The sequence below is a fragment of the Amblyraja radiata genome, chromosome 20 (assembly GCF_010909765.2).
Source record: "Amblyraja radiata isolate CabotCenter1 chromosome 20, sAmbRad1.1.pri, whole genome shotgun sequence".
Classification (NCBI taxonomy): Eukaryota; Metazoa; Chordata; class Chondrichthyes; order Rajiformes; family Rajidae; genus Amblyraja; species Amblyraja radiata.
In genome coordinates, this window is record NC_045975.1 from 20,788,386 (window position 1) to 20,812,801 (window position 24,416).

At 40.4% G+C, this 24,416-nt stretch overlaps 1 protein-coding gene across 1 annotated transcript in view; it reads right to left on the reverse strand.

Moving 5' to 3' along the window:
- The window catches only part of swap70 (switching B cell complex subunit SWAP70), an 88,241-nt gene extending 64,195 nt beyond the window's left edge, over positions 1-24,046 (reverse strand). The window contains exons 1-4 of the mRNA XM_033038962.1: positions 23,578-24,046; positions 11,615-11,755; positions 5,558-5,734; positions 505-732 (exon numbers count right to left, since the gene is read on the reverse strand). Coding sequence (XP_032894853.1) covers positions 505-732; positions 5,558-5,734; positions 11,615-11,755; positions 23,578-23,673 — 642 coding nt within the window. The 5' untranslated portion in view covers positions 23,674-24,046. The remainder of the gene's footprint in view (positions 1-504; positions 733-5,557; positions 5,735-11,614; positions 11,756-23,577) is intronic.
- Positions 24,047-24,416: the final 370 nt, after the last annotated feature.

Sequence of the window (24,416 nt, forward strand, 5' to 3'; positions counted from 1 at the left end):
TTCTGTTATTTGCACTTTACCAGTTTATTTATTCATGTGTGTATATATTTATATCATGGTATATGGACACATTTATCTGTTTTGTAGTAAATGCCTACTATTTTCTGTGTGCTTAAGCAAAGCAAGAATTTCATTGTCCTATACAGGGACAATAAACTCACTTGAACTTGAACTTTGTAATGTTGTCAATATCAAAACGATCACCATGTCAGTCACTGTTTTTTTCCAGTTGAAATACTTAGTTCAAAGACTTTTAGATATCAAGATGAGTTTAAAGATGCAGGGTTTTTTTACATTAGAAATGCAAAGATCTAAGTAAGATTTGGTATTACTTAAAATAGAGTGTCGCTGCTAGTATACTCTTAATAAAAATATTTTTGGGATATTTTTATTTTTTCATTTTTTAGGTTTTGCACTTTGATAAACAGTAATGATTTAGGTGAAGACGATGATGGGATAAAATGGGCAGAGGGCTCAGCCCAAGATTTGTAAGATTCCTCTTACCTGTTTCATGACATCAAGGATGAGTTCACAGTAAACTTCGTTGATTGCCATTGACAATGTTTGTCTGTTCATGGCCTTCGAGTACAATCCTGATCCAACCATTTTGATGAACTCCCAAACAGAAAGGCCACTCCACTTGTCTCCAAGATGAGATCTGTAATCTTCAAACTGCTCCTGCTGCCAATTTATTCCCATTGCCTCGGTCAGTTTCCGGAGGAAATACTCAATCTGAGCAGCGAGAACAGAAAATTTGTATTAGCACAGCGATGGCCACAAAAAATCTAATTTTGTGACTTAATCTAATATCATATGCAAATGAAATAACTACTTCCATTTCTAAAATTATTAATTGCCCAGTTTTCTACCAGCTTCCCCCCCCCCCCCCCCCTAACCACAATCAGTCTGAAGAAATGTCCTGGCCCAAAACATTACCTATGTGCATTCTCCAGAGATGCTGCCTGACCCGCTGAGTTACACCAGCACTTTGCATCTTATTTTGTAAACCAGCATCTGCAGTTCCTTGTGTCTCCATTGACCTGCATTGATGTTACTCACAGGAGGGTCAGAACCAGGAGGACTTCTCAGGACAATCAAAGAGGGAAGCAGGGAGATAGCTGAAAAAGGAGCAAGTGTTTCAGGAAAGGGATTAAACAAAGTGGGAAAGAAGGAAATAGAGATATTACAGAGGAGGAAAGGTGAGAGATGGAAACGGAAACAAAGGAAGGAAGAGCAAGAGGAGAGATTCACAATTCAGGTTTCTATTCCAATTTTGTAGGCATAGTATACAATGCATCCCTAGATCACTTGGTTCTTCCAGTTCTCAGACAAAATGTGAAATAGCACAGAATTACCAGTTGGGGAAAGCCAGCGGCAACAGACCTTTCTAATCCTGCATGTTAGTTCCAACATCAAAACAAGAGTCGGAACAAGTTGGGTCGGGCAGTATCCAAGAGTAACGTGCATTTCTGCATCATTATCCAGAAGCAAATGCAAGCCAACATTTACAATATCTTTATCCTCAAAAGAAGTCAAGAGTGGGGACAATGGATAGATCAGTGTGGGCACTCTGCCAGTTCACAAGTAGAATCAGGCACATCTCACAGGCTGATGATAGGCACAAAATTCTAGAGTAACTCAGCGCAACAGGCAGCATCTCTGGTTAGAAGGAATGGGTGGCATTTCAGGTCCAGACCCTTCTTCAGACAGAGATGCTGCCTGTCCCGCTGAGTTACTCCAGCATTTTGTATCTATCTTCGGTGTAAACCAGCAAATGCAGTTCCTTCCTATACATCTCACAGACTGGAAGTCCTTGCAGAATGCAAATACATGTACATCCCCTCAGGAAAGAAACATGTTTAATTTTTTTTTAGAAAGTCTGTTTACTTTAGCATGGACCAACTAATTAAACTGAGAGCAACTTCTCTCCAACTACAAAAATTAAACTTCCTCTGATCTAAATTTACATTCCTGGGAAACCAACCCAAGCCCAGAGAATTGTTTGAAGGATTTTATAATTTTCAGTATTCTTATGTACGTAAACAACAATTAAATGCATAAATAACAGTTAACATAATTAATGTCATTATTTCTTAAAAATTGAACTAATTTTAAACAATGATTGTCAATCAATCATTTTATAAATAATTGACAATCAGAAGGGTTTCGGCCCGAAACGTTGCCTAATCCTTCACTCCATAGACGCTGCTGCACCCACGCAGTTTCTCCAGCATTTTTGTGTACCTGTAAATTGTCCCTAATATGTGTAGGATAATGTTAGTGTGTGGGGATCTGTGAAATGATTTAGATGAGAAATGTACAAGACACGCTTATTAAGTTTGCAGAGGACATTAAATTGGGTGGTATAGTAGATAGTGAAGTTGGTTCTCAAACATTGAAGCAGGATCTTGATCGGTTGGGCAGGTGAGCAGAGGAATAGTTAATGGAGTTTAATACAGAGAAGTGCTAAGTGTTGCATTTTTTGGAAATCTAACCATGGCAAGACCTACACAGTGAATAGCAAGGCTCTGGAGAGTGTTGTAGAGCACAAAGATCTATGAGTGCAGGTACATAGTTCCTTGAAAACACTGTCACAGATTATGGGGTGTTCAAGAAGGCTTTTGGGCTTCATCAGTCAAAGTATTGTATAGAGGTGAGGAGGTCATATTACAGTTACACAAGATATTGGTAAGGCCACATTTAGAGCACTGTGTTCAGTTTTGGTCACCCTGTTTTAGGGGGAAATATTGTTAAGCTGGAAATAATACAGAAGATTTACAAGAATGCTACTCAAGCTTGAGAGCTGAGCTATAGGGAGAGGTTGAGCAGCCCAAGACTTAATTCCTTGGAGCATTGGAGGATGAGGGGTGGTCATATAAAGGTGTATAAGATCATGAGAGGAATAGAATGGGTAAATGCATAGTTTTCTACCCAGATTAGGGGGAATCAAGAAACTGAGGACATAGGCTTAAGTGAGGATGGAAAGATTTAATAAGAACCTGAGGGTATTTTATTCTTTACACAAAGGGTGGTAGGTGTATGGAATGAGCTGTCAGTGGATATAGTTGGTGCAGGTACTATCACGACATTTTAAAAACATTTGGACACGTGCATGGATAGGGTAGGTTTAAAGAGATATGGGCCAAACGCAGGCAGATAAGATTAGTGTAGATGGGGCATGCTGGCCAGTGTGGGCAAGTTGGGCCGAAGGGCCTGTTTCCATGCTGTATGATGATGATGGCCCTTGTCCTCCTTCCAAAGATGCTCCCTCACCTGCTGAGTTATTCCAGCATTTTCCGTTTTTATTACAGATTTGTGGAGTGAATTGGCAGCTGAATCTAAAGGACATGACCATCAATGTTGGGGAAGTGGGATAAAAATAGAAAGGTGGAATGTTCTAGGTACGTTTGTGGTGCTTGGCAAAATTACAGCAATGAAATAAGGAAATGGCTATGAATGAGAAGCAGGATAATCTAGGAGTGGCGATGAGCAGGTATAAATAGACAACTATTTTGGTGAAAAGGTCTAAATGACAAAGTTGAAGACAGTGTGGCTGTATTGGAGATCTTGCCAGAGTACAGGGGATTAAATCGGAGACTTGGATATAAAATCTGATAGAGGCTGGCGATTCAATGGTTCTTTATCTGTCACATGTATCAAAGTACAGTGAAATTCATTTTTGTATGCAGTTCAATACAAGTATCACTATACATAAGCACTTAGATACATCTCAGATAAGCATTGCAGATACAGTACAAGTGTATAGTTGGATGCCTTTCCAATGTGTAGGTGGGGGGGGGGGGGGGGAAACGGGACTTTTTAGGGTGGCATGGTGGCGTAGTGGTAGAGCTACTGCCTTACAGCACCAGAGACCCAGGTTCGATTCCTGACTACGGGTACTTGTCCATACAAAGTTTGTACCTTCTCCCCGTGACTTGCATGGGTTTTCTCCGAGATCTTCGGTTTCCTCCCACACTCCAATGACGTACTGGTTTGTAGGTTAATTGGCTTGGTGTAAATGCAAATTGTCCCTAGTGTGTGTATTGTAGTATTAATGCTACGGGATCGCTGATCGGTGCGGATTCTGTGGGCCGAAGGACCTGTTTCCGTGCCCTATCTCTAAACTAAACTAAATCTATCATTAGAATATCATTGGAGAGGCAATGCATTAGCTGGAAAACAAAGCCGATTGAATCCTTGTCTGTAGATGATGCCACCAAAGAGCAGGATACAGCACAAGAGCAGAAAGCCAACAAAACATCCTTGAAGTGTGCTGATAGTGGTTGTGCAGACTGGAAGAAAACCATTGCTGTGGCCATGATCACACACAGTTATCAATGATAGTCCCCCAAAACTGCAGAGATTAAATTTGAAAAAGGAGGACTGATCAGTTGCAGCTCAAACATAAGAAGGCCATAAGTGAGTTTAATGTCATTTTTACGCTGCAGAAATGTGGTTTAAGGATTTTGAACCCGGATATTTAAGAAAGAAAGGAACAGATTTCAGTAGAAACAACCCAGTCAATAAATTTGTTAGATATATGGCTCAGCAGAGGGCAATGGTGGATCAACTGAGAGGTAGAAACATAGAAAATGGGTGCAGGAGTAGGCCATTCGGCCCTTCGAGCCTGCACCGCCATTCAATATGATCATGGCTGATCATCCAACTCAGTATCCTGTACCTGCCTTCTCTCCATACCCCCTGATCCCTTTAGCCACAAGGGCCACATCGAACTCCCTCTTAAATATAGTCAATGAACTGGCCTCAACTACCTTCTGTGGCAGAGAGTTCCAGAGATTCACCACTCTCTGTGTGAAAAATGTTTTTCACGTCTCGGTCCTAAAGGACTTCCCCTCTATCCTCATAGAAAGACAATACCTAAAGTAGCAATGTCTAGATGATCAGGTGGTCAGAAAGGTTATGAAACTGGTGAAAGCTTTCAACCTCAATTAGAAAATCTATCTGCTCCTCACCAGGCTCAACACTGATTACGTTTGAAGGTAAACAAGGTATTCAGAACCAGGGAGGCGGTGAACATTGGCACTATGGCTCCTATTGCCGCTCTGCATTTCGACCCGAAACATCACCCATTCCTTTTCTCCAGAGATGCTGTCTAACCTGCTGAGTTAATCGGGCTTTTTGTGTCCATCTTTGGTTTAAACCGGCATCTGCAGTTCCTTCCTACACAAGGTTCACCACAATTCAGATCAGTGCAGCTCATTGGTTTCTATATTCATTCCCTTCCCAAAAGCACACAGTAGATGATGCGTGTACATCTATGTGCTATGCAGACAAAATGTGTAGGAAGGAAATACAGATGCTGGTTTACACCGAAGATAGACACAAAATGCTGGGGAAACTCCGTTTAGAGCAAAGATCATAGAGCGGAGTTTAGAGGGCATTTAGCAGAGTCAAATCTAATCTCACCTGACATCAGAATCATTTTCAGGCACACATTTGAAATAGATAAAAAGCAAGAACCATTGACAAACATTCACACCCTTATCTAGCAAGGGTGATGATATTGGATTGTTAATGAAAACATTCTCAATCTTACCTCCTCTGGGACTATGATCAAGGGATACACATCTTCTGAGAGGAAGTTAAAGATACACCACACTTTGAAGGCATCGTCATCACTGATCAATAAGGTGTTGCAGTTCAGATTTTTCTTAACAGATAGAGTCCAGCACATTCTGTTAAAGTCACATTTATCAAAGCTGTTGGGTTGAACCTTGGGTGGGCAAGGATGAAATTGGAAAAAAGAGTCAGGAGAATAACAGCATAAAAGAGGAAAAATAATCATTAGCTACATTGCTTAGAAATTCTGATACTTCGAGGGTCTCTAATACAGTAATATTATGGACTACTATTACCATCAAGTACTCACCAAGAATAAGCACAAGATTCATTGCAGAAACCATACACTCATTGGCTGAGATTAAATGAAAATGATTGGTGTGCCGATTTTATTTGTCCAGCTAATTAAAATTTCAAACTGTATAACCAAAACATCAAGCTTCCTCAGGTTCAAATGCATTCATCCAACCACACCCTGCCACAATACACTTTGGCCTAACTGAAAAACAAGTAATTTATTTCAAAGAATAAGGATAAAGAATTTACTCCCAGCAATTTCAAATCATACCACAACCATTTTCAAGTACAGGAGAAAACATTTCTTCCTCTTATGAAATTCTCAGTGTAATCATACCGAGTGCAGTAGCTCACAAGTGGTTAACTTTGATCTCTCCAAATTCATTCATACCCAAGACTGCAATTTATAATCGATTCATTCTCATTATTTTTCAAGATCTATTGTGCCAATACATTGAATACATTCAGTTCTTGGGTTAATCAGGTTGATCAGCTGTCACAAGAACCATAAATGACTTATCTAACTGCAAGTAACCTTTGCCTTCCCTCTCTCCATCCCTCCCCCTTCCCAGTTCTCCGATTAGTCTGGCTCTGTTTATCTCTGTTTGCTTTGTTGCTACATTCTCCGAGCTAACAATTCTACATTTTCCTTGATCTGCATCTCCTTTGTCTCATTTTCACACCTTACTTGTCCTTATCTCTGTATCTCCCTCTCCCTTGATTCAGTCTGAAGAAAGGCCCCGACCCGAAACATTTCCCATTCCTTCTATCCAGAGATGCTGCCTGTCTCAATAAGTTACTCCAGCATTTTGTGTCTATCTTTGGTATAAACCAGCATCTGCAGTTCCTTCCTACAACATAAATGGTCAGAGTTCTCTCTGGCATACTATCCAACACTTTCATATTCCATTTCCCCTCCCCCATGAAAAGTTCAAGATAAACATTCATATAAGTTTCAACGATGCTCATTTTTGTATTCAATTGTAATGCCCATTAAATTACATAGTCTTGGCAAACCCAACCTACTCTGCAAGATGCAAAGTATTCTGGTGGAGCAAGAGTAGTAAAGGAATATGCAAGTTCATCTGATGCTTATGATAATTATATTTTCAGCTCAAAATGCACAAAAACAAAAAAATGACATTTTAAAATGATCTCCGGTTGACTGTGGAAATGATTGACTGTGTTATCCAAAAATTGACTGCCATATTTCCCTACATTACCTCAAAATGCACCTTGGCACATTTTTAAGATCATGAAAAATGTAATATAATAACGTCAATTTCTTTGATTCAAGTAAGATCAGGTGGAGTAGGAAAGGAATTCTGATTTAGAAGGTGCATTGTAGAATGCAAGTGGACCAATATACTTTTGGCTTAAATGACCTTCCAAAAACCACCAAACAATGAGTGTTGCAACATTGTGGGTATACTTTAAATCTGGGTTCACCAGTTCACATTCCACCATAGCAGATGGGAATTTAAAAATGCTTAACTGAATAAACTTGACAGCACAGCTAGTATCATAAAACAACCATATCAACCCTCATCTGCTTCGGGGAAGGAAATCTGACATTCTCAACCAATTGGCTTGATCTGTGACTCCAGCACCACAGCAGTGGTTGATCCTTAACTGCCCCCCTGAATTGTCCCAGCTAGTCATTGTGTTCAAGGGAATTAGGACATAGGGGGAAAAAAACAGAACTCTCACAGCGACACCCATGTACCAGGAAAGAATAAAGAATGGTTCTTTCTCTAAGGTAGCTCAATTTACATTTGAACAAACATAACCAAAGGTTTTGAAAAGATCATCACATCCATCTTGTTTGCTTATCCAGATAACAGTACCAAGCTTTCAATGCTGTTAATCCACTCCCTATCCTATTTATTCCCTCGAAAACTTTGATCCTCCCAAGTAAATAAACCCAATTATGTATCAATAAAACTAAGATTTGGACTCATCTGGCTTCTCTCTCTGTACCTTTCCAACCACTAATTGTGTGGTTATTAATGAACATTACCAAGGTCATTGCTTTCATTCTTATTCTCTTCACTCAATCAACTCAAAGTATAACTTCTTACAGTCATTATTTTCTTAAAAACCCCACTAAGATGAAATTACATCAAGATGTCTTAAAACCAGTCTTCTACTCTAAATTATTATTTCCTGCAATAACAAAACTCTAACTCCTTCTTCTCAGAGCTATTTTTTTAAAGATTAATTATGATACATATTTTGCCCTGATCTTTATAATTTTTGTTGTGTCCAATGGCATTGATGATAGCCTTTCAATCAAGATTCTCTTCTTTTTTTTTAATCTCGAAATACTATTTAATCTCAAAAAGTTCTGTCATTTCAGATAAAGACCAGTGTTGCATAACGAATTATAGCATTTTGTGTGGAACTGCAATGAATAACATCTTTACATTTTGTGAAGGCTAACTGCTGTTCTGATTTTTAAATGCACTCAAATTCTTGGTGCATAAAGCATGTGATAGTAACTTTGGACAAATTATTCTGCTTTTGAAACAGTTCAGAAAATTGGAAAAAATATATAGGGATGTCAGCTTAAAAGATTATTCTATCTTGTATTTTCTTGAGATCAAGGAATTTGGTTTATTCAGTGTTATTAGATTTTAAAAAGTAGAGTTCCTACATTGTGTAGTTTTGTTTGTTTAAAATATCAACTAGTCCTTTTTGCTTGAGCAAATGCAAACGACTTATTTATCTCAGAAAGCAATAAACTGCCTATTCTTTAACAATGCATCAGTTGTTAGGAGAAGGCAATTATGGACAAATGCCCAGACCAATAGTTTCAGCTGGGTGTGTGGAAGAAAAGGAAAAATGCGTTTCCTGAGGTTTACAGAAAAGTACAAAAATATTCTTGTAGTCATTACAAAATCACAAAGTAAAAAGAAACATACAGAATTTAAAAAAATAAATCAAGGAGATGGGAACAGGATGAATAGTTTGCACAATCTACAAATATCTGCATGCATTCACTTTGTTCTAATTGTGCATTTTCAATTGAGAGAATAAAACAGGAAGAAAAAGATTCCCATTTACTAAATCTGTTTTGTCAGATTTCTTTTAAAAAGGCAAGATTAGGTTGATATTGAAACAAAAAAAAATGGTTCTCTTCAAATGTTGTCATTTGGCATCAATATAATAAAAACAAATCTGAAGAAAGGTCTTAGATCTGAAACCTTAACGGTTTCACTTTCCACGAATGCTCTCTGCTGCTGAATCAGGATGTTCAGTAGCATTTTACTGTTAAGTATTTTTGAAGTGCAAACATTGCCTGAATGAAGGGAAATACAGCTGTGCTCAGCAAGGTCTCAATGATATATTGTACTGTTAACTCATAATACCCTGACTTATTTCTTTTTTTAAATCGTGCCTCAGGTTCCCTTACGTCCATCTGAGCAGACAGATAAGGTCTCAGTTTAAAGTCTCGCATGAAAGACCACACTCTGACAGTGCACCACTCCCTTGCTACTGCAGGATGTGCCAGACTGGCTGTTTTACTCTGTAGTGAGACTTGAACTCTCAACATTCTGCCATAAGGAGACAATGCTACAAACTGTGCCATGTAAAAGTATTCACACTAATTAGGTTCTTGGATCCCATTACTTCTAATACTTTTAGTGTGTCTTCTGCTGTGAAGACATTACAAAAAATGTTTATTGCACCACTTTGTATTCCTCTCATCCTTTCTTGTCTGCAGGTACCCATTTCTGACTTGCCACTCGTACTTTTCTCATACAGTTGGAACTATTTCTTTATTATTTTTTCCCTTTACATTCACACTCCATAGTCTCCCTCTGCAGAGTTTGTGAAAGTGTTTTGCTGTGTTTCTAAAATCTTCCCCATCATTAGGTCATAAGTAATAGGAGCAGAATTAGGCCATCAAGTCTATTCCGCCGTTCAATCATGGCTGATCTATCTCTCCCTCCTAACACCATTCTCCTGCCTTGTCCCCCATAATCCCTGACAATCATCGGGTTTACAAGTTCACAAGTTATAGGAGAAGAATTAGGCCATTTGGCCCATCGAGTCTACTCTGCCATTCACATGGCTGATCTCTGCCTCCTAATCCCATTTTCCTACCTTCTCTCCATAACCCTTGGCACCCGTTCTAATCAAGAATTCTAATCAAAAACCTGTGCGGACCAACTGGCTGGAGTTTTTACGGACATTTTCAACCTCACTTCTGAAGTCTGAGGTTCCCACCTGCTTTAAAAGGGCATCAATAATACCGGTGCCCAAGAAGAGCAAGGTGACATGCCTTAATGACTATCGACCAGTGGCACTAACGGTGATGAAGTGCTTTGAGAGGCTGATCATGGTGCAAATCAACTCATACCTCGACAAAAACCTGGACCCACTGCAGTTCGCTTACCGCCACAACAGATCAACGGTGGATGCGAACTCACTGGCACTCCACTCTCCTCTGGACCACTTGGACAACAAAAACTCATATGTCAGGCTGTTATTCATTGACTACAGCTCGGCATTTAATACCATCGTCCCCACCAAGCTGGTTACCAAGCTCTCAGATCTAGGTCTCTGCACACCCCTCTGCAATTGGCTCCTCGACTTCCTCATTCACAGACCACAGTCTGTCCGTATTGGTGGAAATGTGTCATCCTCGATAACAATCAACACGGGAGCACCTCAAGGCTACGTGCTCAGCCCCCTGCTGTACTCACTCTATATTCATGACTGCGTAGCCGGACATAGTGCAAACTCCATTATCAAGTTCGCCGACGACACCACTATTGTGGGACGTATCATGAATGGGGACGAGTCAGAAAATAGAATTGAGATCGACCAAATGGTGCCAGCACAATAACCTGGCTCTCAACACCAGCAAAACCAAGGAACTGATTGTGGACTTCGGAAAGGGTAGGATGGGGACCCACGGTCCCGTTTATATTAACGGGTCGATGGTGGAACGGGTCAAGAACTTCAAATGCCTGGGCGTGCATATTTCCAAAGATCTCTCCTGGTCCCAGAACACTGATGTAATCATAAAGAAAGCACATCAGTGCTTCTACTTCCTGAGAAGATTACAGAGAGTCGTTATGTCAAGGAGGACACTCTCGAACTTTTACAGTGCACAGTAGAGAGCATGCTGACCGGTTGCATCGTGGCTTGGTTCGGCAACCTGAGCGTCCAGGAGCGGAAAAGGCTGCAAAAAGTTGTAAACACTGCCCAGTCGATCATCGGCTCTGACCTCCCTACCATCGAGGGGATCTATAGCAGTCGCTGCCTCAAAAAGGCTGCCAGCATCATCAAGGACCCACACCATCCTGGCCACACACTCATCTCTCCGCTGCCATCAGGTAGAAGGTACAGGAGTCCGAAATCTGCAACATCCAGGTTCAGGAACAGCTTCTTCCCCACAGCCATCAGGCTATTAAACACAACTTCAAACAAACTCTGAACTATAACTTGTAAAGATTACTTGTAATATATATATATTACAAGTAATCTTATATATATTATAAGAATGTATATTGTAATATATATATTACAAGTAATCTTTACAAATCAGAAATATTTTGTAGCACAGTATCAAAATAAATAATTGTTCTTATCAAAAGGATTTAATTTCAATACAAGATCTGCTTTTCCATTAGATTCCATAAATGTTATCTTATATTACATGCATGTAAAACATAATGAAGTTTAACAGTTAGGTTTTTATGCATGAATTCATGAAACAAAATACCTTATCCAAGATAAACCTGTTCAAATATGGCATGTATCCCTGGTTGGATACTGGTCCTTCATCATCATCCTTAAAATGGTTTTCCAGAGCCACTGGATTGTGAGGCACTTGCAAAACTGTGCACAAACTGTGTGAGAGAACCTGTTCCAAACAAAAAAAGTGTGTTTAGGAGCTTTATTCCCCCATGTAACAAAAAGGCAGAAAGCAAATAATCTCTAATTCTCAGAAAGCAAATCTAACTTGGTTAATGACATCAGCTTTCAGAGATGTTAATTTGTATAAAGAATAATTCCTATAATCTAATACAGCCCCCTTCATAACCTCAGCATCATATTAGTTTTTTTTCCACAGAACACTTTAAATTGCCATATTGGTAAATCAGAAAAACATATCCTCAGTCAGAGAGCAGTTGGATATCCTCAGTCAGAGAACATTAAGGAGAATGTGCTTGGTTATTTGTGCTAAGTAGTAAATATAATGACAGTTGATTTGATGAAAGGAGAAGACGAACAGAGGTGGGAGACGGAAGGAGGTGGGGGGGGGGGTTTGTTTTGAAAGCGCCGTTGGCGGAGTGGCAAGCAGCGGCCGCTGTCAGGGCGGGCGGGGGGGCGGGAGGAAGAGGAGATGGAACCGCCGTCGCCGCCGCTGCCGTCCGGGGCCCGTCATTCGCTCCGACCCTCCGTCACGCCACACTTAGCATCTTTCCCATGCATTACAGCGGTCGCCAACACAAAACGTCACGTTCCTTTTCTCCAGCGATGCTGCCTGACCCGCTGAGTTGCCCCAGTTTTTTGTGTCTATCTTCGGTATAAACCAGTATCTGCAGTACCAAGCCGGGCAAAATGACTCGGCGTGTAGGTTGCCCGGCGGCACTTTGGGTAGTCATTGGCACCCGGGCAACCGCTAATTTTGAGCCCTGTAAGTTACCCCAGTATTTTGTGTCTATCTTCAGTTTAAACCAGCGTCTGCAGTTCCTTACTACACACATCCATCCTACTGATTCAATTCCTTGAATTGACCACTCTTTACTCACAGTAGTTATGGTACGTTCAGACTGCTTGTCCACTTAGTCCTCCAGCTCTAGGGCTTGTAGCGATTTCATGCACATCATCAGACTTTAATTCATCTATTTTTTTCTGAAGAATCTAATATTTGAAAAGCTTTCCTGAACTTATCAATTTGTTTGTAAAGTAAGATTTAAGATTATTTTGTTCATCACAAAATACAAGCAGTCCGACTCAACCAGCCAATGGTGGTGGTGTTGGATCTGAAACGAGTGGTCTACAATTTGAGAGACCACAACACATCAGCAAAGAGTCACACTGTCACCTCCACCTCGATTTTTGAACTATTCAATCATATGTTCAGTCAGACATCTGATTAGAGATGTTCAAACATGGAGATGTATACTACACAAGTGCAGATTTGGGAGGTGAAGTGACTCTTTATGGATTTGAAAGGAAAGGGATGTTGGAATCAGGCCCACAGATCGCAACAAAAGCAGACACTAATTATTTTTAAATCAAGGATACTGATGGGAGATTTGTAAAAGTTATGGGTGAAAGGGCATCAGTGTCCAAGGAAAGGACAGAGTTTTTAAACATCAGCTTGCATGGAAGCCAGAAAGGAAAGGTAAGGCTGGGCACTTCAATGAGAACAAGGGGTGCAGGGACATAATGCTTGGAGAGGGAAAGAAAATTTGAGACAAACTAGAGAAGAATAGGAAGCAGGATTCCAAAAGAGTGGCTAGATTGGAATGCTTAGGGAAGGGAAAGAAACAGCAGAGCCAGGTGAATCAAAGGAACAAAAAGGTGGACAAGCTCCTTATATGTTGTGGGAAATGTGCTTTACAGGGTTACAGGTTGGGGGGCAGCACTGAGGAAACAATGACGATGGAAGGAAATAATCCTTTTAGTGGCCGTGTTGGACGGTGTGGACAAGTTGGACCGAAGGGCCTGTTTCCATGCCATATCACCCTATGATTCGGGAAGCAAACAGACTGGACAAGTGAACAGCAAGTGACTACTGAAACAAGGTAAGAAACAAGAGGAACAAATTCACTGGAATTTAGAAGGAAGAGAGGGGATCTTATAGAAACATATAACATTCTTAAGGGATTGAACAGACTAAAGCCAGGAAAAATGTTCCCAATGTTGGCTGAGTCCAGAACCAGAGGTCACAGTTTAAGAATAAGGGGTGGCCATTTAGGACTGAAATGAGGAAAAAATAAATTCACCCAGAAAGTTGAGAATCAGTGGAATTCTTTGCTACATAAGGCAGTGGAGGCCAATTCACTGGATGTTTTCAAGAGAGTTAGATTTAGCTCTTAGGGCTAATAGATTCAAGGGATATGGGGGAAAAAGCAAAAACGAGGTACTGATTTTGGATGATCAGCCATGACTATATTGAATGGTGGTGCTGGCTCGAAGGGCCGAATGGCATACTGCACCTATTTTCTATGTTTCTAAGAGATCAGGAACCTTATGTCACAGTGTGAGAATAACAAGCTAGCCTGTAATGCCAGCAAGAATAAATAGTTGGTCGTTGACCTAAAAATCGAGGGAGTGAACACAACCCATCATCAACAATGGTGCTTCTGTAGATATGGGTGTCAGTTTCAGGGTCCTGGGCATCCATATCAGCAGAAACCTAACCTGGTCCCTTCATAATGATGTGGTAATCAAGAAAGCGCATCAGCCTATTTAATTTCTTATGCGCCTAAGAAAATTCACCGTGTGCATGAGAGCTGCTGTAAAATGTATCATGGGATGCATCTCAGCCTGGCATGGCAATTCCTCAACTGTTAAACCACCGGAACCTGCAGAATGTGGTGAACACAGACCAGACCATCAAGAGATTGTCACTTCCTTCCATCTTCACGGTGCATTGCATCCTTGGCAATAGCATCCTTGCATTCCACTATTGCCAAGGATGTCTGCTATTCCCTCTTCCCTCTTCTGTCTTCTGGGAGAAGACACAGAGGCTCAAAAGCCCAGATGTCCAAACAGAAGAACAGCTGCCTACCCATTGTTTTCAGACTCAATAACCAGTCATCACTTTCTGATCCCCTTCCTGCTGGTGCTGCCGTGTACTCTAACTAGCAACTCTCTCTGATTTGGTTATTCTGTTATTGCACTACTTCAGCTTTCATTACAATCTTTGGACCATTTTGCTGTTTTGCATTCGTCAATGTATTCGTTATATTTATATCTATCATTATCATGTATACTGCGTACTCTATGAACTTCATGCAAACAAGGAGATTATTTGCACCCCAATGTATAACAGTAAACTAATCTGAATCTACAAATGATTCAGCACAATATCGACTTCGGAAGATGGCAGAAAACAAAAAAAGAAAACAGGAAAAAGAATCCTGTTCCCCACCCATGCACTGCATGAATAAATATACTTGTGGCCTTGTGTTTATAAACAGCAACCATCCTGTTTAGAGCAACATAGTTTCACACCATGTTTTAATAGTACAGCTACAAGAGCATTTGTTTACCAAGTTTCAATAAAATGCCATCACCATTTCTACAAAATAGAATTTGCACACTCATGTAAAAATTTCCAAATAATTCTGAAAAAAGGAATAGCCAGCAGTAACTCAGCCCTGTTCTGCCATTCAATATGAACATGGCAGGTCTATGTGAGCCTCAACTCCTCTTCTGTCAGTTCCCCGTGACCCTCAATTCCTCAATCTTCGAAATATTTATCTTTCTCCCCTTAAACATATCTAATGATCTGGCCTCCACCTCCCTCAAAGAGCGTATTCCAAAAGTGTAATACCTCGGAAGAAATTTCTAACCATCTCAGTTGACATGACTTGTCCATCATTTTGCAGCTAAGTCCCCTCATGCATGACTCCCATTTATGAAACCATCTCTACATCTACCTTGTCGAGTCAATTTAGGATCTTATATGTTTCAACATGGTAATCCCTCATTCTTACAAACTCCAAGGAGTACAGACACAAACTGTCTAGCTTGTCTTGACAGGACAGCCCTCTCATCCCAGGAACGAGGTGAATGTGTTATGTCTATCGTCAATACTACAATATCCTTTCTTAGCTAAGGGAACCGAAACTGCACACAGTATTCTATTGCGGCCACACCAACACTCAGTACAACTGTAATAAAAACCTTCCTATTCATAAACTCAAACACCTTTGTAACAAAGGAAAATATGCAGTTTGCTGTCTTAACAACTCAAACCTGCTTAGTAGCTTTTCAGTTCCTTCCAAACTTCATTTGTTTTCAGTTTCTCTCTATTTGGATAACAACCTACCTTTATATTTATTTTACTGAAGTGCATGTCCTCATAAAATGTCCTACATTAAATTCCATTTGCCAGTCTTTTGCCTGCTCACTCAATCTATCTATATTCCATTGCAGAATCACAACATCTGCATCACAACATGGCCTTCCATGTTTTATTTTTGCATCATCAGCAAACTTGGAAACCTTGTGCTTCATTTCCTTCTCCGGGTCATTAATGCAAAGCATAAACAATTGACGGCTAACAAGCAATCCCCGGGGTATTCTATTTCTTACTTCCATCTGCCTGAAAAGGACACACTTATTCCACATGTTTAACATGGGATGGAAAATGTTCAATCTGTGTCAAAACAATTTCTCTGATTACTTGGGTTCTTAATTAATGTATCGACCTCTGAAGTGGCAACTTGTTAAAAGCCTTTGGAATTCTAAATACACTGCATCGCCATGTTTCCCTCTGTCAACTCTGCCTGTTATATATTTTAAGAACATAAAACCATGTTAAGTAGGTTTGATTTTATTTAGCTTTCTGAAATGATGTTATTTCCTCTTTGATTAATGGCTCTAGAATCTTGCCAATCTTTGATGTTGCACTAACGAGCCTATAATTCGCCGTCTTCTTCTGCCTTCCTTCCTTTTTACAGAAGGGAATCACTTTGGCAGTTTTCCAATATTATGGTATCCTCCTGGAAATTAGCAAATTTTGAAAATGTTCAACCTATTTCTGCAGTCTCTTCCTTTAAAACCCCTGGCTTCAGGCCATCAGGTTCTGGCAATTTCTTCTCCCTTAGCCCTGAATGTGTCTAATGTTTCATCCCTTATAATTGGGATTTGCTTTACAAACCCCTGTTATTTGAAATTAGCCATCTACTATCTTCAGGATATTTGCAGATTCCCCCACAATGAAGACATGCAAAAAAACGGACTTAACATCTCTGCTATTTCGTTGTTCTTGTTGATCATTTTCCAGCCTCGTTCTCTGGATGTCAAACACCTTTCTTAGATTCCGTCTTCCTGTGCATATTTTCATAGAAACATTTACTATTGTTTTTATATAGTGCACAACATCTCAATATCAATTTTCTCCCTACTTATAACCCTTTTCATCTTTCGCTGTTGGATCCTAAATTCTTCAGTCCTCTGGCCTACCACCAGTCCTTGCCACTTTTTATGCACTACTTTTCAATTTAACATTATCCTGGACCTCCTTAGTAAACACAGATTATGCCTCTTTCTAACTGGGTGTTTGGAGTGTTGAGTGCTGAGTGTTATGGATCAGCTGTTTAATTATCTGCCACAAGAATTGCCCATTTAAGCTTAGTACTGCTACCATTTTAAATCTTGCCTTTCAAAGCCAGTATGAAGGAATTTGCAGAAAAGCTTTATTTAAACAAGTCTGTTTCAGTGATGCAAAATTCAGGAATCCCCTCAGTTGATGATAGTAGAATCTGAGAATAGATATTAGTAATCATAAATAATGAAAGAAAACATTTCATATTCCATATGTTCTCTTTAAATATAAACTGAAGGCAAAACTCATTCTAAATTTTAATTTAACTGTAGAATGTCCCATTTGAATCTAGATAAGAGGTTATTTGGTTTAGGCCATAAGACATAGGAACAGAATCAGGACATTCAATCTATTTTTCCCTCTCAACCCCATTCTCCTGCCTTCACACGGTAACGTTTGACACTCTTGCTAATTAAGAACCTATCAATCACCTGCATTACCAAGTGCCCTTCGCTTAAAAGACAACTATCATATCGTTATCTGTTAAATTTTCTACTGTCCATCTGCTCAACAGCATTCGCAGAATGGGTTAAAGATTACAAATTTATTTTCACAAGAGAGCATGATTTAAAGAAAAAGACTGCATCAGCAATCCTGCAGGGTAACAGGTATGAAATCCTGCTCAGAGGCAAATGTACAATTCCCCTTCAAGCAAAATGCAGTGTTGGAGGGAACTCAGCAGGTTTATGACCAAATAACCTCTCTTACACTGTTTTGTGCCTGTTGAAATGTCAGTACCCAATATTTGTTACATCAAATTGCAGCTTCAAAACGTTTCCCAAAATTAGTTTCTTCATGGTATTTCACAATATCCTATTGCAAACTTTTTCCAGTGTTTCCACACATTTTCATGACATTTCCAAATATGCATGAATTTATTCTAACATTTTTAAAAACTAATTATTTTCTTTCTATAACGTCCTTTCCCCCATGCTCATTCGTAATACATAATAATCCCATTCCCCTGTCGTTCCTTGTCCTTCTGGTCTTAGAGGGCGTGGATTTTAATGTCACAGTAGCCTAGGCAGGTAACTACAATTTGTAGATAGCACACTTGCAGCCACTGTGCACCAGTAGTTGATGGAATTTAATATTTAATTAGACTTAAGGTACACGGGCATCCGCACCTGCTAATTTACAAGTGAGAAGAACACTAATGTAACAAAAACTCAAGACATTTTATACATGCAGATCTGAATTATGGCCAGTCAATACAAAAGACAGTCCTTCGTGGCATAATACCAAATGGAATTGTGTCATGAAACCTAAGACATTTATTAAACAATAGGCCAACATCCAACAAATCTGAGAGCTTCTGCAACAACGCAAAACCACAATTTTCTTCTTTGTCCATTTCTAAATCAATGTTGTACTTTATACTTAAAAGACTTCATGTTTCCTGCATCTTATCAACCCCCTTTAGATTAAAAAACAATCAGTATATCTCGTAGCTTATTTTCTTCCAATGGAAATAATCCTAAATGATCAAGTTTCCTCTCGTCAACATGGCTTCCTACACTGGCACTGCGTTGGGGGATCAGTGCACTGCGTCCTGGATACGGTGCACAGTTCTGGTCACCAAGGTATGAGAAGGATGTGTTAGTGCTGGAGAAGGTACAAATGAGATTCATCAGGATGTCGCCTGGAATGGAGCAGTTCAGTTATGAGGAAAGACTGGAGAAGCTTGGTCCGTTCACACTGGAGCAGAATAGTTCGAGAGGACACACAATTATGGTATCTAACATTCTGAGAGGTAAACATAGGGTGTGAACTGCGGGAAATATTTCCCCATTTGAGTAGATTAAACTAGAGGACATAGGTGCAGCGCAAGAAGGAAGAGATTTAGACGGGATATGAGGGGACCTTCTTCATCCAGAGAACATTAAGTACCTGGAATGCACTGCCGAAAAGAATGGTTGAAACAGAGTTGCTGACAGTATTTGAGTAGTGTCCAGATGAGCACTTGAATCACTTATAGAAAGAAATGGACCCAGTACTGGGATTAATTCTGGATGCCCCTGGCGTGGACAAAATGGGCCAAATGGTCTGTTTCCATATTGTACACATTTATAATTCTACATTGCCCATCGTTTCACAGTCGTTTAATAAAATTCAAAATCAACTTAGCAACCCAAATGCTCTCTCCTGAAGACATTTATTTTTGCACTCAATACCTCTATTTATAAACTAGTCAGTCTTGCCTTGTGCTTGGAGAATATCTAAGCAGACCCTTTTATTTAAAAAAAACTTTCATTTCATATTTGTATAGGAGTATAAACTTTATACTCCTATACTTAGAAATATGAGATGAAATTTAAACTGTATGCGTGCGCACTATTGCACTTTGTGAGGTCAAATACAAGAGGAAGTATACAATTAATGGCAGGATCCTAAGGAGCACATAGCGGTATCCATAGCTCAATGAATGTGCCAGTACAAGTAGATAGAGTGGTAAAAAAAAGGTTTGACATGCTTGCTTTTGCTGGTCAGGGTACAGAGTATAAAAGTCAGGATGTTATGTTAGGCCACGTTGGGAGTATTATGTGCAGTTCTGATTGCCACATAATAGAAAAGGTGTGTAAGCTTTGGAGAGGTTGCAGAAGAGGTTCACCAGTTATTGCCTGGATTAGAGAGTATTAACTATAAGGTTGGAAAAACATGGATTATTCTCTCTGAAGAGGGATGGCAGAGGGGCGACCTGATTGAAGTATAAGATTACAAGAGGCACAGACAGGCTAGATAGTCAGTTTTTGCCAAGCTGGAACTGTAAAATGAGGACCAAGCTATGCAGGAAATGGGGATATATAATAGGAGATTTTGAGGCTAGTTTTTTTTAAATACAGAGAGAGTTATAAGCAGGGAACACGCTGCCTGGAGAAATGGTGAAAATAGATATGACACAGCAACATTTAAGAGGCATTTAGGCAGACGCTTGAACAGGCAAGGAATTGAGGGATGAAGACCATGTGCAGGCAGGGGTGCAGTTTAAATTGGTATCATAGTCAGCACAGACATCATGGACTAAAGGACCTCTTCGAGTGCTGTATTACTTCATGCTCATAATTATTAACAGGGCAATGCAAATGGAACAGCAAATCAATTCTGCATGTAGTAATAGTTTGCAAAATTGCATACGCCAACACCAGCTGTTTATTGGAGACTGAACTTCAAGTACAGGATAATGAGTAGATCATTCAATCGTTCAAAAAGATAACAGGCAATCTTCCTTTCATTTTCATATCAAAGACAATGTTTTTTTTTTCATTTTAAAGAATCCCCTAATGTAATTGTGCATAGTGATTCCTCTGGTAACCTTTACACATGATGATACTTTTCATCACTAAAGAAATCAACTAATTCATCGAAATAAAGAAAATACGAGTGGTAGTTATCTTTTGTTGCTGGATGCGGGATGGTTACAACTATTAAACAGCCAAACATGGTTCCACAAACATGCACACCAGCACCTCTACTTCCTCAGAAGATGAAAAAAGTTTGACATATCGTCAATAACTCCCACCAACTTCCAAAGATGCACTGCAGAAAGTATACTACTGGGATGCATCACAGCATGGCTCGGCCAACAGCATTGCCCAAAACCACAAGAAATTGCAAAGTATTGTGGATGTAGGCCAGTCCACCACACAAACCAGTCTCCATACATTCATCTGCACTTCACACTACCTTGAGAAAACACCCAGCATAATCACGGACCTTTTTCACACAATGATTTCCTCTTCTCCCCCCTCCCTTCAAAGATAAAAGCTTGAAAGCTCACACCACCAGATTCAGGAATAGCTTCTTTCTCACTGTTATCAAACTACTGAAAGGTCCTTCCATTAACGAGTGTCATCTCAAACTTCCAATTTACTTCATCACAGACCGGGGACTTTCTCCCTGTCACCGTAATGCTATGTATAGTATGATTTTATTTGACAGGACAACACGGAAACTAAATATTTACACTGTATCTCGGTACACGCAACAGCAATTAACCAATACAAATACCAGGATAATCGAGGTATAGTGGAATTACATTTCATCATCGTCAGAAGTGATCTAGAATGTAGGTCAAGGCAAAAGCAGATCAAGTTATGTTTATTGTCACATGGACATGTACAGTTAGATACAGGTACAAAGAAAATCATGCTTGCAGCAGCATCAAACTCACATGCACTCAGCCAATATGAAAACATAAATAATATGTTATTTCTACAATTTCTACAAGACAGTGAAAAGTTAAAAAAACAAGGCATTAGTGCAAAACACAATAGGAATGCATTGCGGAATGGATGGAAAATCTTGCAAGACTTCCTCAAAAAGGGTTGGATTTCCTGTGGAGGCATGATTGGGAAATTACAACCAAAATTATAACTATTCATGTGACCATATGCCAAATTTATTTTCAACTAGACTGGGAAAGAACTGCAGATGCTGGTTTAAACCGAAGATAAACACAAAAAGCTGGAGTAATTCAACGGGCCAGGCAGCATCTCTAGAGAAAAGGAATAGATGGCGTTTTGTGTCAAGACCCTTCTTCAGACAGGGGGTTAGAAACATAGAAACTTTGAAAATAGGTGCAGGAAGAGGCCATTTGGCCCTTCGAGCCTGCACAGCCATTAATTGTGATCATGGCTGATCATCCACAATCAGTAACCTATGCCTGCCTTCTCCCCATATCCCTTGATTCCGCTAGCCCCAAGAGTTCTATCTAACTCTCTTTTAAATTCATCCAGTGAATTGGCCTCCACTGCCTTCTGTGGCAGAGAATTCCACAAATTCACAACTCTCTGGGTGAAAACGTTTTTTTCTCATCACAGTTTTAAATGGCCTCCCCTTTATTCTTAGACTATGCCCCCTGGATCTGGACTTCCCCCAACATTGGGAAATGTTTTCCTGCATCTAGCTTGTCCAGTCCTTTTATAATTTTATACGTTTCTATAAGATATCCTCTCATCCTTCTAAATTCCAGTGAATACAAGCCCAGTCTTTCCAATCTTTCCTCATATGACAGTCTCGCCACCCCGGGGATTAACCACGTGAATTGGTGACGTTTCGGGTCGAGACCCTTCTTCAGACATTACCATTTAACCATTTAACCATTTAACAATTACAGCACGGAAACAGGCCATCTCGACCCTTCTAGTCCGTGCCGAACACATAAACTCCCCTAGTCCCATATACCTGCGCTCAGACCATAACCCTCCATTCCTTTCCCATCCATATAACTATCCAATTTATTTTTAAATGATATAAACGAACCTGCCTCCACCACCTTCACTGGAAGCTCATTCCACACAGCTACCACTCTCTGAGTAAAGAAGTTCCCCCTCATGTTACCCCTAAACTTCAGTCCCTTAATTCTCAAGCATTACTCCAGGCATTACTCCAGCATTTTATGTCTATCATTTCACAGAACAGTTTTATGTTGTCTGCCAAGGCCTGCTGGATCTCCCATCTGCTAAGCATTTTAATTCCCCTTTCCATAACAACCTTGCTGTCCTCAGTCTCCTCCATTGCTGAAGTGAGGCCACACTGGAAGAACAAAACCTTATATTCCGCTTGGATAGTTTACAACCCAACGGTATGAACATTGAATTCGTTAATTTCAAGTGATACACTTCCACCGTATCCCCCACCCCACCACCCTTGCCGATTTACAATCAACAGAAAGATCTAACCAGTGGGAATGCAGGAGATTCACTGTGTGTGCTTGCTAGAAGGTAGTGTAAATATAGTGGACCAATATGTACTAAGAGATGAGAATCGGTAGGTGTGTAAAGGAGCAAAGATGTTCTACAATGGCACTTAACCTCCCTGTTACATGTATTATTATTTACACCTGATGACAGAAGTACCAACTCATAGGAACTTGCGCTCCAACAACAAGCAATCGCGCCTTACGATTTATCCTAAGTTTTTCCAAGCCCCCTATCGGTAAATTCTAAGTATCTAGCAGCGCACACACGAACTGTTGATTCCAGAAATCTCAAATAAAAGTAATTATTTGAACAGCTCGGGAGGTAGTTGCCAGAGATATCCGAACCTCAAATCACTGTAGAACACCGCCCATAAAGAAAATTGACCGGGTTTTCATGGCACCCGGTTCTCCCAGAACGCCGCGGTCAATCAAAAAAGTTACAGAAAGAACCCCAATAGGTGAAGTGTTAAACATTAGTTCCCGCATTCGATCTGGGATCGACCTGAAAATTTATATTTTCACCAAGTGAAATAATTGAACAATCCGTTTTAGAATTCGTATTATTTTTAGTTACGGATCCCCTTTATCCCAAGTTCCCAGCGGCAGGGTGACTGCAGGTGGAGTTAAAGTAGTCAGAGTGCAACTGTTAAAGTCACACAACACAACTGAACAGAAAGAGTCGCGAATGTACCTTGAGTTGAGACTTGGACACTTTGCCGCATTTGTCGACATCCAGGGCCGTGAATGCATGCCAGATGGCTTTCAGCAACTCCTCTCGAAGCGCCATCGCTGCCTCTGGTTAGTGGGTTTCTCTCCTGGAGCCGGGACCGGCCTCTTCCGCACGTCGGCCGGAGGGAGGGAGGGAGGCGAGGCACGGCGTAGCTCGCACCTTCCCCCGCGGGGAACCCGCTCCAGCCACCGCCAAGCGGCCGCCGCCTGCAACTCCTTCTGCTGCACAAACCCTGCAAACTAGGTTCAGAAAGTATTAGGTGGAATACTGGCGGCAAATGAAACTGCAAATGCTCAACTCTTGAGCATAAAAAGCAAAGATACTAGAGGAATATCTTGATAAAAAAGTGCCAGAGGAACGCGGCGGGTCAAGCAGCAGCTGTGGGGAGAATGGGCAGACGCCGTTTCGGGACGGAACCCTTCTTCAAACTGATTGGAGAAGATGAGAGAAAGCTGGAAAAAAAAGAGGTGGGACCGAGACAAGTCTGGCAAGTGATAGGCGGCGAGGAAGAAGAGATGTCCTCATTCTTTAGGGAACGGGGGTTCCTCTCTTCCATGGTAGATGAGGCCCTCACTAGGTTCACCTCGATATCTCGCACACTAAATCTCGTTGCACTGACGTGCAATGACAATAAAAGATATATTATTATTATATTATATCCCACAGCTGTCCTCCATTGTCAAAGTGAAGCCAAATGACAGCACCTCATACTTTGCTTGGGCAGCTTACAGCCCAATATTGATTAGGTCAACCGGAGAGACGTAGTGGTAGGTGACTGGGCAGAGGTACAGACAGGAGAT